Source organism: Sturnira hondurensis, unplaced genomic scaffold (genome assembly GCF_014824575.4).
Source record: "Sturnira hondurensis isolate 20B ecotype Veracruz unplaced genomic scaffold, ASM1482457v3 Scaffold0020642, whole genome shotgun sequence".
Taxonomy (NCBI): Eukaryota; Metazoa; Chordata; class Mammalia; order Chiroptera; family Phyllostomidae; genus Sturnira; species Sturnira hondurensis.
Window position 1 is genome coordinate 2,956,906 of NW_028093273.1, and position 15,276 is coordinate 2,972,181.

At 41.4% G+C, this 15,276-nt stretch overlaps 1 protein-coding gene across 1 annotated transcript in view; it reads left to right on the forward strand.

Annotated features, from left to right (window-relative positions):
* The window catches only part of GNAQ (G protein subunit alpha q), a 263,208-nt gene extending 249,946 nt beyond the window's left edge, over positions 1-13,262 (forward strand). Inside the window, exons 6-7 of the mRNA XM_037030330.1 lie at positions 5,464-5,617; positions 10,481-13,262. Of these exons, the coding sequence (XP_036886225.1) occupies positions 5,464-5,617; positions 10,481-10,671 (345 nt within the window). The 3' untranslated portion in view covers positions 10,672-13,262. The remainder of the gene's footprint in view (positions 1-5,463; positions 5,618-10,480) is intronic.
* Positions 13,263-15,276: the final 2,014 nt, after the last annotated feature.

The window sequence follows — 15,276 nt, forward strand, 5'->3', positions numbered from 1 at the left end:
TGGTTTATCTGCGCAGGAATGTGTGCCCACAGTCAGCCTGCCCCACACCCGCACTGGGTCTGCAATGCTACCCCAGCCACCTGCACACCTGGGTCAGGGGATCCTTCCTGCCCGACCCTGCTCCGCTGCTGGCTCCACCCCTCTTACCTGTCCAGGTTGAAGAGTTCGTTGTTGTCAGACTTCCGTATAGTTCAATTTTCTGTTCTTTGGCTGCGTCTTTGTTTACTAAACCTTTGTTGTATTCAAACTTGGTTGTGGGAGAAGGCACAGTGTTTCCACCTATGCCTCCATCTTGGCAGAAGTCCCTTTCTTTCTTTTCTTTCTTCTTTTTTGCTATGTTTATTCAGGTTGGATCAGAATTTCAGAAACAGGTCCTTAGGGAATGGGGGGGCATCAAATTGGTACTCGGTCTTGGAGTTTGCATATAACTGTAATTTGAAATGACCACACCCCCATTTCTTTTATTGCTGTTCTTCACAGTTGCAAACAAGTGGGTTAAAAAAATGGAGTCTTTTAGCTTGAACGTTTGCCCTGAAGTCAACATTAAATGTTTACTGTACATTACCAAGTGATGCTCAAGAAAAAGAAGAATAATTCGTGTCTATGGAGATAATTTGTATTTTCCTCTTCGTTGTCCATTTTAAGTTAATTTGAGTTTGGTCTAGCTAAATCTAGCAAAAAGATACTAAGGAGACCTCAGCAAATGAGCTGTTTCTACCTATATTCCCTCAGTGCCATGGGAATATATGCCTATTCTGCCAAGTTTTTTCCTGACGTAGTGCCTATGGGTCCATCGTGGTCTGTGATTAGAGTCCACCCACTCAAGTTATCAGCCACCTTCTGCAGATCTGTCTGGTTGTGTCCTTGGCTCTTTTGATGCTGGCTCGGTGCATGGCCATCTGGTTGCTTGTTGCAAAAATATTTTATGTGATTGGGATTGGGAGTAGTTCATGATAGGCTGGAATGTAATTTTTCTGTCCAAACTCTGAGGGTAAACCTGTATCTTAATTGTGTAAAAACAAATTTCAATCCTCAGAAGAGGATATGTTTATTGATATTTTGAGAGGGAGGGAAGGACAAAGGGAGGGAAAAGGGGCGGAGGAGGGAGAGAGAGACAGAGACATCAACGTGAGAGTGAAATGTCAACTGGTTGCCTCCTGTGTGCGCCTGGACTGGGGATTGAACCCACAGTCCATTTGTGTACAGGTGAACACTCCAACCAACTGACCCACCCAACTAGGGCTAATTATGTGCATAAGTATAACAGTGTGGAAACAAAATATATCCATCAACTTAGATGATCTTCAAATATGGGAGAGATGGGTCTTCATGAGATTCAGGCTGGAAGAAATTTCCAGTGAACCAGCTGAGAGAATTAATCTGCTGTCCAGATATTTTGTGGAGGGAGAAAAGTTACAATGCAAGTGACAGCACATGCAATTTAAGTCTGCAGTGTGATAGAGCAACTTAAGAGGCAGGGGAGGACAGCTGCTTTTAGGCATGAGACACCACGTCACAGAGCAAGCAGGTGGTGATCTCTCTTGAGCCACTAGTTGTAGGGGTGTCAAACTCATTTTCACCAGGGGCCACATTAGCCTTGCAGTTGCCTTCAAAGGGCTAAACGTAACTGCTCCTTAAGAGTTAAGCGAGAGGTCGGCGCTGCTCCTGGATAGAAACAAAGCAGAGGGCCAGATTCGGCCTGCATGCCTTGTGATCGCCACCTGTGCCCTAGTGGAACTGCCCGAGATAATGACAGAACAGTGGGTGTGAATAGAGTACGGGAAAAATAAGGGGAAGGTAGGAGAACTGAAAAGTCAGTGATGTGAATACTCAAGGCATGAGCAGGGTTATGAGCAAAGAGAAGGAGTTTATGTACATAAGGATAGGCTTTGGCTCACTGGCATGTAAGCATAAAATTAGTAAGATTGAGAATAGGCTGATTTCAAGTAGTAAGATCAGTGTGCTGTAAAATAGTCTTTGAAAGGAGCTTGCTACTTGAGTACTTGACTAAATTAAAATTGTAGCAAATGTTTAAAGAGGCAGTCCTGTCTTCTCTAACCTCTAGGACTGTGGGTTTCTGCCTCAGGGGGTTATCCATGTGTCATGTTTCGTCCCTCACATGGAGGCTTCCCACTCTCCTTATCTGAGGTTGTGTGACCGTCTCTCCTTGGCCCCTTCCCAGCCTCTTTCTCTGTTTTCCTCTTGGTCCCCCTCCACACCTCCTGCAACATGCACTGCTTTGTGCAAGTTCCCTTTCAGGGGCCTGCTCTGTGATCTCATCTCATTCCTGAGAAACCTTGGAGCTGGAGGTAACAAGCAAATCGGTTCTATGTCTTTGCTTCTCTAAACATCCTGTGCAGGTAGAATACACAGACTCACAGGCAGGAATTATAATTTGGGAGCCCTCTTCGAGCCCAGAGAGTGTGCCAGATTTGATCTCAAATAGTCACTTTGCAAAGATTTGCAAAGACTAAGTAAATCATGGAGGAAATGGTACCTGTCCAGTTGAGTTTGGCATCCTTATCATTTCTACTTCTGTCGTCTGATTTGGATAACAGAGGTGGGATGGCTAGGGAGTGTCTTTCATTGTTGCTCATTCTACTGTTTCATTTATATATTATAACTGTTATTTTCTTAGCTTGCTCTGGGGTTAAGAGTATTAAGCATTTTTAGAGATTTTTTAAGATACTTGAAGAAACATTCAAGTATTGAATAAATGAAATTGGCAGACACTCAAATGATTTTCCAGTTTCTCATAACTTAGATGTATCTGGACTTGAAAACATGAATACATTCACTTTGTACAATCGCAGTGAATAGAAAGAATCTATTGGACTTACAATTTGGTCAGAAATTGGAGGTAAGAGCATTGCCTAACCAACAGGTTCTTACACAGCCGGTTTGCCTGCTCTGCTGGGGGCTGCCAGTGGAAGCTACTGCCAGTGTGTTGGGGTCACAGCTGAGCAGGCATTGTTTCATTCTGTCCTCCCTGACCCTGGGGATAGGGGGAAACTGAGATTCAGTCACTCGCCCAAGGTCGCACAGAGTATTTAAGACAGAGCCTTTGTGTCCAACTGGAGTCTCCAGCTCACAACCTGACCCTTCCCTTCTCCCCTCTCAGTCCAACAACAGGATCTTGGCACTGAACGTGTTTTGAATTCTGGTAGCATTGACATCAGACAGGACGCATAACAATGCAATCCTGATGAAGGTAGAAAGTCAAATACGCCAAGCGTTTTCCTAAGTAATTGAGGGAGGAAAACCATATGCAGAAGACCAGGCTTGCAAATTTTTTTCCATAAGGTTTTGGAGTTATTTTGCTTTTGAGTCATTGTATTCATTTACCTAATTGGGGTATGGAAATGAAATAAATACCTGAGGGAGTATAGTCCTAAGTCACTAACATCCATATTAAGGATGTATGCGAATTTTTAAAGTATCAAGATTTGATAAGCTACAAATGATCATTTTGAGTCAAATTTTACGTTATTATGGGTTGTTACATTTTTAGAATAGCAACTGATCTTGGTCTTTTAAGATAATAATGATCTTTAATAAGGGTTCTTTAATGAGTTGTATCTGAGGAAATAGGGAAGCAGAATTTTCACAGACCTCTTCACAGGCTTGGGGGTTTACGTTCTCCTGTGCTTTTGTTCTCCGTTCCTCCTTGGAATCACTCCATCTGTCAAGATTCACCTCAAAACTACATTTGCTTTTAAGTCAAATCTTCCTTTCCTGTGTGACCCCCACCTTCTGTTGGCCCGCACATGGACCTGGAATTACACTTCAACACTCCTGTCCATTCTAGTCCTCGGGCACAGGCCCTATCTCCAACATGTCCACCAGCTTCCGACAGACATTCAGCTTCAGTGTGTGTCTGCTGAATGCTGGGCACACAAGGACTGGGCCAGCGTGTGCTGGGGGTGGGGGGGGTGGCGGGCAGTGAGGAGGGAGCCAGCCCATTAGGGGCTTGTGGAAGGATTTCCTGGGGATGTCAGGTTGCCCTGAGCCTTGAAGGATTAGGAGTGAGGACAGCATTACAGGTCAGGAAAGTCCAGTCACACTTGTGTGATGGTGACACTATTGAGTCCGTTGCATGGTGACGAGAGCATTGGTATACGGGTTCCGATTGAAGGTGTGCACTGGAGTCAGATGGTGCTCAGCTGCGAAGGCCAAACTGAGGAATGTGGCCCTTCGCCCTGTGGTCAGTCAGCAGTGTTTTCTGTAGAGATCTTAAGAATCGATTTGAGATGTTAAAGAGGAGAGGTGTGAGACACCGTCCCCCCACCCCCCACTGGTGGCTTGAACAGGGATTTTTCAAATGACAAGAGAAGACACTGAATGGTCTATTGTGAGTGCAAAGTGAAGAGCAGGCAGCCTCCTTTCCAAGGGCCGAGGACCTGGGTAAGCGCTTCCCAGTTGAGTGCTCTCCCCCTACACTGGTTCCATCCCATGGGAAGGGGGTTCCCTGATCAATGTGATCTCAGTCCATTTGGGCTGTTGTATCAAAATCCTGTAGCCTGGGTGCATTAGAAACAGCAAACATTTATTTCTCACAGTTCTGGAAGCCGAGAAGGCCGCGATCGAGGTGCAGGCAGTTTTGGTGTCCAGGGAAGGCCTGCTTCCTGGCTCGTAGGCGGTTGTCTGTCTTCTTGCTCTGTCCTCACGTGTCAGAAGCGGTGAAGGAGCCCCCAAAGTCATTTCTGTAGGGGCACCAATCCCACCCACCTCCTAATGAGTCTGCCTCCCAATACCACTGCAGTGAACATTAGGGTTTCGTTGTGCGAATTTTGGGAAGTTGGAGAGACACACTTGCCATCCATAATGAATGTGGTCCAGGTGAGCTGACGTCTCTGAGACCTCATTTGCCCCAGCCAGGCAAGGTGACTGCGTGGAGACCAGCCAGGCCACTGCTTGCTTGCTCATGGCCTGTCCTCGGGTTCTGTGTCCACTTTGCTCTTCCATGTCCATCCCTGTGGGAACACAGACCACATCCCTTAAACTGTCCTCACTGTTTAAAAATAGAATTAATTCTGATGCCTGAGTTAAACACATTGGGCAACACAAAAGTGAAACCTAGTATTATATTTAGCTCTTAATTCAGATCGGAAGTATTTAGTCACGAACGAACAATTTTTTGGTGAAATGTATGACAATGTTCCAGGAACAATATGATTCTTTAGGCTTTGATTGTTTACTCTTAAGGTTGAAGAAGTTACTCAGCAGATTTGTCATTATTCTCTTGTGCTTATCAAACTTGAGAGTTTACCTTATGAAAACAGCCCATATGTGTACCTGTCCTGTACCAGTGCTCGCAAGTCCTGACAAAAGTAACCGCAGCTCAGCCCAAGGCTACAAAAATCAGATGCATACAGAAGACAGGTTGGACTTCCGAAATAAAACACTTCACAGATTGAATAATCAAGTAATTCATGCCTGGTTTTGTTTTTTGTTTCTTTCCAGAACCGAATGGAGGAAAGCAAAGCACTCTTTAGAACAATTATCACATATCCCTGGTTCCAGAACTCCTCGGTTATTCTGTTCTTAAACAAGAAAGATCTTCTAGAGGAGAAAATCATGTATTCCCACCTAGTTGACTACTTCCCGGAATATGACGGTGAGTCAGCACTCCAGCCGGCCCAGGAGCTGCGGGCGCCCTCGCCGCCTTTGCCCTCAGAAGTGTGCATGTTGTGACTGGGGAAGGGGGGATTTTCATTTGCTCTGTCTCTCAATGACATGCAACTCACAGCAAAACAAAACAACTTCTTGCATGTCTTGAAATAAGTCTGTCGGAGTGAGGAGTGACCCATCAGTGTTGACCGGTTGTGTATCAACCATTATAATTCCCTCTGTATCCACCTTTCCTTTGATGACGGGCTGCCTCCTTTGCTTTCTGTGGTCTAGAGCCTGTGTCCTGAAGTCAGTCGGCTCAGATTCTGATTCGTACACCCTTCATATAGACCCACAGGAAAGTCACTTAATTCCCCTGGGCCTTAGGACCAAGTTCAAGGGGCTATCTTATAAACTGTAATAGATAGCGTATGTGTGACATTTAGCATGATGACTGACAAACACATAGTGACATGTTTACTTTGGACAGGCTTCATGAGCCAGTGAAGTTCCATCCTGCTCAGGCAAGCTACCGTCCTGTAAGCTCTCCCTCTGGCATTTAGAATCAGCAGTACTCACTTCAGTATTCATTCGGCTTTGCGTTACTTATTTCCTTCTTGTAAACAGATCTTGCCTCGCTGAGACTGTAAAATCCTGAACTGGCCATGACATCCACCCCGTTCTGAGAAATACCTGATCAGTTGGTAACAAAACACAGCCACACACAGTCACTCTAAAACAGGAGAAAGAACCACTGCCCCATGAAGTTTTATTGAAACAGCCACACCCATTCATGTAGGCTCTGTCAGTGGCTGCCTTCATGCTGGGACAGCAGGATTACATAGTCAGGACAGAGATCAACTGCCTGAAATACTCACTCTGACCCTGCACGGGGAAAGTTTGCCAAACCTCGGTCCACCTAGAATAGTAGTTAGGGGACAGGCTTTGACTTCACCGGGTTCCAGCCCTGCCACTTTCTGGGCATGATGCCTCCTTTCTTCCTAAGTAAAAAAGAATCGAATGGAATCGTACAATTAAGTCACTTAGCACAGTGCCTGAGGGTGTATAACAGGAGGAGAACAGAGTGTTTTAAAAATTACTTCATCAACATGATATCTGGGATGGACATCAGTTGAACAGTGTTTCTGTGTTTCCAAGAGCTCCCTCTGAAAATTGCCTCAAAATTCTATGATTCGGTTTGGCTTCACAGCTTTCTATGCATACACAAATGTATCAGGAATGGCCTTCTCCTCATCTTGTCATCCCCTCCCCACCCCCATGCTTCTGGCCCTGGTCCACCCTCGGAAGAGGTACGCGTACGTTTAAAGAGCTGCAAGTCCCTTCCCAAATGCGTGTAAGATTCTGAAGGTTGGCGAAGGGAGAGGAGAAATGGTTACAGATAGTATCAGGGATTAGAGATAATACCGTCATCATCAACGGCGAGTTCCCCATCCCTTCTCCAAGTACATTTTCCTTGTGCACTGCTATTTCTTTAAAAACACATTCCTAGCTTCAGTAGGGTTTTCACTTTTACCTCTTTCAGTTTGCCAGTAGTCTGCCACCAAGTCATACATGCCTGAAACTGTATCCAGCAGGCTAGCTCTTTAAACACGACACCAGCCCGCATAAGATTGGCACAAAGCGTCTGACTTACACCGAAACACACATGCTTGCCTCACACCCCTGGGAAGAGAGACCCATAATCTTTCTCGGAATTGGGTAAGAATCTGCGGATGAGAAGTGATGCTACCCCCCATGCGTAGTGCCCACCTGTGGGCCACTGTGCGGTCTCGGCTGCTCGCATTCAGGATGATGGAGGGTAGACCCAGCACAGCCCACCCCCAGAGGCTCAAGCTGCTCCGCACGGCACGCGTAGTCACATCATACACTGCTTGTGTCCTTCTGCAAAAAACTTTATTCTCTCTCCCTCTCCCCCTCTCTCTTTAACATCTTCCTGATCTCCTTTGTCATATTTTCCTCACATTCCTCATCACTGTATTTTCCTTCCATCATATGCCCATTGTGAATGTCTTAATATCTGAAGATGGTGTTTCAATCTCCCCCAGAATCACGTAACGCACATAGGACTTGGCCGTGGCAAAAAGACATAGTGTTATCCACAAAGCAGATGCAGCTGTCATTTCACAAGATTCAAAGCCCTTGGAAGATGAGCTAAGACTGAAAAACTCCAGGCTACTCACTCTGCAGTGGTGTTTTTATAATAAACATGTTTATAGTATTATAAATTTCACACTTCCACATTTCTGCACTTACAAGGTCTTAATCATAATGAAAGCCATTTCTATATTTCTCTTTAGGGAGGGAGATTATCATTTCCACATGGACTTGAATTGCAGAACTGTTCAGAGACTGTGGAATTCTGTTCCTGTTTTGATAGCTCTAATGATATCTTTGTAGTTTATGCTTACTCAAATAGCATAATTTGTACTTAAAAACATAACACACTCCAAGTGCTCTTTAATGAACTTGAGTTTAGTTCTTATATTCTTTAGAAGAAAAAGAAAGAAAAAATAGGTGGATCCTTGTATTCAAATGGGGTAAGTACAAAACCATATCTAAGTTCATTCATTCACAAGGTAGAAAGACAGTGTTCTTTTATGAAAATGAGAAATTTCCCCAGCTCTAATAATGTACTAGTTTTAGTTACATTTCATTATTGCTATGAAATTAGTAACTTCACCATAATACATTGAAAAAGGACAATAAATCATTTTATTTACATATATGTAATACCAGTTTTAATTATGGCACTTTTTAAATCAATAGTCCAGCTTTGTTAATCATTGACCAAAATTTCAATTCTAAGTATCTGGTATAAGTGGAATCATGCTATTTTTGTTCTTTGGTGTTTGGCTTGTTTTACTTGGTTATATGTTTTCAAGGTTCATGAATGTTGTGAAATCCATCAACTTCATTTTTATGGCTGAATAATACTCCACTGCATGTGTATACTACCTTGCAGTTATCCATCCATTCCCTCTGTTGTTGGACCTTTTGGCTGTTCCGACTGTGCAGCGATGAATAGGGGTGTACAAGTATGTGTAAGAGTCCCTGCTTTCAATTCCTTTGAATATACAGGGTGGGGCAAAAGAAGGTTTACAGTTGTGAGTATGGGAAACAGTGTATTCCTGTATTTTTTCCATATGAACAGCTGTAAACCTACTTTTGCCATCCCCTGAATATCTAGGAATAGAATGGCTGGGTCATGTGGTAATTGTATGGTGGTTGTTGTTTTTTCTGAGGAACCACCAAACTGTTGTCTACAGTGGCTGCACCATTTTACATTCCCACTAGCAATGCACAAGAGTTCAAGTTTCTCCACATCCTTGCCAACACTTATTTTCTACTTTTTTATTACAGCCATTCTAATAGATGGGAAGTAGTAATTTTACTGGTTTTGATTTGCATTCCTCCAATGATTAATGATGTTGAGCATATTGTGTTTACTGGTCACTTGTATATCTTCTTTGGAGAAATATATATTCTTCTTTAAATTATTACTTATTTTTCAGAGAGGAAGGTTAGTGCGAGAGAGAGAGAGACAGACAGACAGACAGACAGACATGTATTTGTTGTTCTACCTATTCACGCATTACTGGTTAATTCTTGTATGTGCCCTCACCGGGATCACACCCACAACCCTGGTGCATTGGGACAAAGCTCCAACCAGGGCAGGAGAAATCTATATTCTATAGATACATTTTTATATTAACCTTTTATCAGATATGAAATCCAGTGGGTCTATTTATTCTCTATTTCCTTGTCAACACTTGTTGTTTTGGAGGAAGATGATTGTAATCAATCAAATCTGCATGCAGAATTCCTAACTTAACACCGAAAACCAAACAATCTAATTAAAAAATGGGCAGATAACCTGAAGAAACATTTCTCTAAAGAGGACATACAGATAGCCAATAAAGATGCTGAACATCACTAACCACCAGGAAAATGCAAATTAAAACCACAATGAGATGTCACCTCACACCTGCCAGAATACCATCAATAAATCAAGAAATGTGCACTGTTGGTAGGATTGTAAATTGGTGCAATCACTATGGAAACCAGTAAGGAGGCTCCTCAAAATATTAAAAACAACCGTCCTATGACCCAGTAATTCTGCTTCTGGGTATTAATCCAAAGAAATCCAAAACACTAATTCATAAAAATATATTTGGCCCTGTGTTTATTGCAGCATTATTTACAATAGCCAAGATGTAGAAGCAACCTAAGTATCAATGAGTAGATGAATGGATAACAATGTGGTTCATATATGTAGTGGAATATTACTCAGCCATAAAAAGAATGAAATCTTGCCATTTGCAATAACATGGATGGACCTAGATGGAATTATGCCAAGTGAAATAAGTAACAGAGAGAAAGGCAGATACCACTTGATTTTGCTTGTATGTGAAATCTAAAAAACAATAAACAAAACTCATAGTTAGAGAAAGTAAGCTTGTGGTTGCCAAATTGGAGGAGGATTAGGGGGTGGGTGAAAAAGGTGTAGAGATTAAAGACTACTTAGTTACCACTTATAAAATAGTCACAGGGATGTTAAAGTACAGCATTGGGAATATAGTCAACAATATTGTAATAATTGTGTGTGGTATCAGATGGGTACTAAACTTACTGGGGTGGTCACATCATAAGTTATATAAATGTCTAATCATTATGTTATACACCTGAAACTAATATATATCAACTGGAATTGAAAAAAGATACAGGTACCTTACTTTAAAAAGATGCAATACAGATGTCATTTCATGGTCATGGACTCAATAAGCATTTATTGAGCAAATGCATTAATGCATCAACTAACGAGCTGTTCCTCTCTTCCCTTGGCCAACAGGACCCCAGAGAGATGCCCAGGCAGCTCGAGAGTTCATCCTGAAGATGTTCGTGGACCTGAACCCAGACAGTGACAAAATCATCTACTCCCACTTCACATGCGCCACAGACACCGAGAACATCCGCTTTGTCTTTGCTGCCGTCAAGGACACCATCCTCCAGTTGAACCTGAAGGAGTACAATCTGGTCTAATTGTGCCTCCTCAACACCGCCCTTCCCTTCCTTGGTGGGCTATTGAAGCTATACAAGAGGGACTGTATTTCTGTGGAAAGCAATTTGCATAATACTAATTTATTGCCGTCCTGGACTCTGTGTGAGCGTGTCCACAGAGTTTGTAGTAAATATTATGATTTTATTTAAACTATTCAGAGGAAAAACAGGATGCTGAAGTACAGTCCCAGCACATTTCCTCTCTATCTTTTTTTTAGGCAAAATCGTGACTCGGTGTATTTTAAATTCTCGTCCCTGCACTCACAGAGTTCTCTCACTCCCTCTCTCTCTCTCTCTCTCCTCTCCCCACACCCTTGTCCCTCTCTCTCTTTTTCTATCGAGCAAAATGAAGCAAATTTCCTTTTTCCCTCCTGATTTTCCCCTGGTTTCAATGGCCTTTATCCTAGTTCCATTCTTGGTCAGGTTTTTCTCTCGAATGAAACCGTCAGGACAACGTCATTCGACTTAAGCCATCAACATCAGCTTAACAGTTTGTAGTTTTTGCTGAAGGATTATAAGTATTAATACTATGGTTTTAAATGTATTGCTCTGGATACACACATAGAGCTTTTTATATAAATATATTGTCTTGCCTCACTTTGAGCATCTCACGGTTAAGTTCATTTCTCTTGGATTTCTGCCTTCAGCCCTAGCTTGGTCGCTCAGAGCAATGTGCGGAAGTCAGTAAGGAGAGGGCGGAGACACACAGTAGGGCCTCCTTTCTTTTGGAATGCCATGTGCCATTGTCAGTCCTTTCCTCGGTTTTTCTTTTTTCGCACCCTCTATTCTTTAAATTGCAGATGCCAAAAAAGATGCCAACAGACACTACATTACCCCAGTGGCTGCTCCCAGGCCCTTTTCATAGGTTGCTCTTCATCTTTTTCTTTTGGTTAAGACTTTTCCTCCCTTTTTTCCTTAGTGTTTGGGCCACAATTTTTAGATGACTCCTATTATGGGTATGTGTTGCCAAACCTGGCTTTTTGTAAAACAGAAGAAGAACTTCAAAGAAAAAGCCGGTATCTTAAAGTGCAGGTGGATAAGACTGTGAAGCCTAAAGTGATTGGCTGAGAATGAACCTGAAACACCAATTGCCAAACAGTTGGTAACTGTAAATTTGATTCTCGCGGTCCATTCTTTTCTTTGACCTTAATTACATTGTTCGGTCTTCACGTTCCATGTCGAGTGTCCACATCAGCAGTGTGGACAGTGTCCTCTGTGATACAACGTGGAATTTGCTTGTGTCTCTTCATTTGAAGCCAGTTTTACTCTCTTTACATTCTTAAAGTTGAGTAAGTCTGCCAAGAACATTGATTGATAGTGTTATTCTGAAACTTCAGTTTGCAAAATCTGAGGCTCTTCTAGTTTGCCACCTTCGGATCTTTTTATACTGGTGACTAGTTAAGTTGAACTTAAGGAAGATTTGTGGACTTAACTCAAAAGTAACCTCTCATTGTTCTGTGAAATGTGTATTTATGTAACTGAACCTACTAAGAGAGATGTTTAGAGTTCTCTATGTGCAATTTTCAACAAATGCAAAAAATACAGTACGTACATTAATGAGCTCTTCTGTGGAGTGGCTTTAGTTGAAACCTGGTCTAAGAAAATAAACCATGGTTTGTTTGAAACCTGCTGGGAAGTTAGAACTAGGCCATGACACTGGGCTCGTTTTAACTGTAATACTATTTGGCACAAGCCTCAACTTCCATATAAATCACTCTCTTGGAACAACAAAGGGGAGGGGGAAAATTAACGGCTTATTAGATGAGTTACCAGAGTTACTAAACAGTAATGAAATGTTCTCATTCTTCACTCCCCCAGCCTCAAACAACACAGGTTACTTTTTTTCCTTGCTCAGAAGCACCTGTAATTTAATTCAGAAACAGACTGCCTGTAGGTATAGTGCAGTTATGAAAGCTCTAATCATTGTACATACATCTCTCTCTTGATATTGTAGCATCCATACTGGCTTTGTGATCATTAATTTTTTGGCGGATTGAATGTGCTGTATTGATATGTATCTATGTAATTGTATGTCTTATAGCTAATTCACATTTTGAATAATGTTATTTTATTTACTTTTTTAAGAGAGGAGAATGTAAATTTGTCAGTTTATTTCTGACTAGGGATATTATTTTTTCCATTTAGAAAAGAAGAAAAAAAAACCTTACTGTCGTACAGAGCGGTACTAGCGTCGTGCTGTCTAAAACCATTTGCACATTCCTGAGCAGAGGTATACTGATTATAAGACCCAAAGGTAATTTCATAGCAAAATACATAAAATCAGCCGGAGCTTTTATACAAACATGGAAACCAACTTTGTAGAACTTTTGCCATTTGACGTAGGATTGGAATATGAGCTTTTATACAAATCATATTCTTATTTGGCAAATGCACAGTTTAGTATTACCTCTCTGATGGCCTTTATTAGAAAGGCAGTTTTAGAAGCTATTGTGACTCACTAAGGAGATGTTTTAACAGCTAGAGACCACTGCTTGCCTGAAAGGGCGATCTTAAATTTGGTGCAGCAAAAAAAAAAGAAAAAAAAAAGTAAACATTTGAAGGCCTACAGTGTATAGAGAAAACCTCATCACAAGATCATAAGTGTTACAGTTGTAGGGAACCAAGATATTCTATTTAATAGAGCTATCGTAGATTGTAGTCGATAAAACCTGATCTCAAGGCTCAGAAGAAGCTGAGCAAAACAGGGAAAGATTGTTATATTTGTCTTCATGAAATTGGAATGGAATTGCTATGCAGAATTGAGGTTTGTGGCCTCACTGTTTGCCTTAGGGTGCATGACAAGATCCCTTCTCTTGAGAAAGGAAAACATTGATCACCCTAGCTGCAGTGGTGCCTGGAACCCTGACTGTATCCACACTAGTCAATCAGAGCTAAAGGATTTTCTTTTTTGTTTCTTTGTTTGGGGTTTTATTGAAGGGGCTAGGGGCGGGAAGGGATTCTTTTCAGTTTTGTATAAAAACAAAGTTTACTCATGCTTTATATTATATTGTGATTGCAAGCGTTAATAAGCGTGTACCACTGGACTCCTGTCGATGCTCTAGGTAACAGAGGCCTGTGGCAAGTTTTATGGTGACTTGGGCATGTCTTACTCAGAAACAAAAACAAAACCCTTTCTTCAGCATACCAAGGCAAGCAGCCATGTCATGACTCACTCAGCACATTGCAGTGTACCAGTTTACAGATGATTTTCCCCTTTTTTGCGTGACACGGCAGTTCCAACCCACAGAGAAATCCTTATTTGTAAATTGGAGGTTTGTACTATGCCTTACAGAGCTTAAATTCAGAAGTTTGTGCCTCATATCTGAAACAAAGGGAAATAGCACACCCATTCAGAAGTAAATATGTCCGTCCCCTCAAAGTCATCAGTGTTTTTTTTAAAAAAACATTTCCATGGAAAGAGCTCTGTTGAATGTCACCAATAAACCGGGGGGAAAATCCTCTTAGGAACCTGCCTATGTTGTTTACTAGCCGATGACATCTACAGAAGGTATTTGAAGAACACCTGAAACTTGTATTTTTTTTTTGTAGATTAACCAGCAGGTCTAATATTTTAAAAAGGTAATTCAGCTAAAGGACAATTTACTTTTTGTACTTCAGACTATCTTGATTGTCAAGGTGTACGAACTGTAATCTTAAAATTTATACTGCCACATGATTGTAAATTGTAGTTGTCTTAAGTTAGGAATCGGTGAAATGCTATTTATGCTGGATTTGGGTCAAAAATGACTTATTTGCAAAAAAATTTAAAATAATGGGAAGAAAGGGCTGCATAATGAAATACTGCAAGACTCAGATATTGGTTGGAAATAACTTTCAAATTACCTTCAATTTCCCTTTGTTTTCAGTTTCTTAAAAAAAGAATGAATGAAATGAAATATAGCAGAATGTTAACCCATATAAAAATAAAGTGTACCCAAGTATTGTAATGTATATTGCTGCTCTTCTTAAAGTGAAATAAGGGTTTAAAACCACTTAGTTGGTAATTGACAACATCTCAATCGATACAGATAAGCTGTGCTTGGTATACATAAATATTTTCTTCCAAAGATATATCTTTGGTTAGAAACACACAAAAAGTAAAGTGAGTAATATTGTATGTTTATCTCTCTCTTCATATTTCCAGCATATGTAGCGTTAATAGATCTGTCCCGGTAACTGTGTCTTTGGGATTTCATCATCCAATTAGGAAAAGAAATGGCCTAGTTGTACGTGATTAGCTAGAGATTTTTGGAGCTACACACCTGCTGTTTAGTAGCTACTTAGTACAGCATCTCACCTTCTCATTTATTCCTCTCAGAAAAACCATTCCCTGCCTTTCTTCCCAACTACCAGTGCCCTTTCAATAACACACTTGCCTCTAGAATCATCTGTCCCAAGTGTGCATACCACCTAGCACATAGTAGGTGCTCAGATACCCATTTCCTTCTTCCTTCCCTTTGCTCTGATGTAACTTCATTTCCCCACATGATTCCAACTGATCGAAAATGACATTTACATGTTATTAAGACACCTATTGGGTAAAATTGGATCTTAACATGGGTAAGGGAATTCCGATTTTTGTACAAG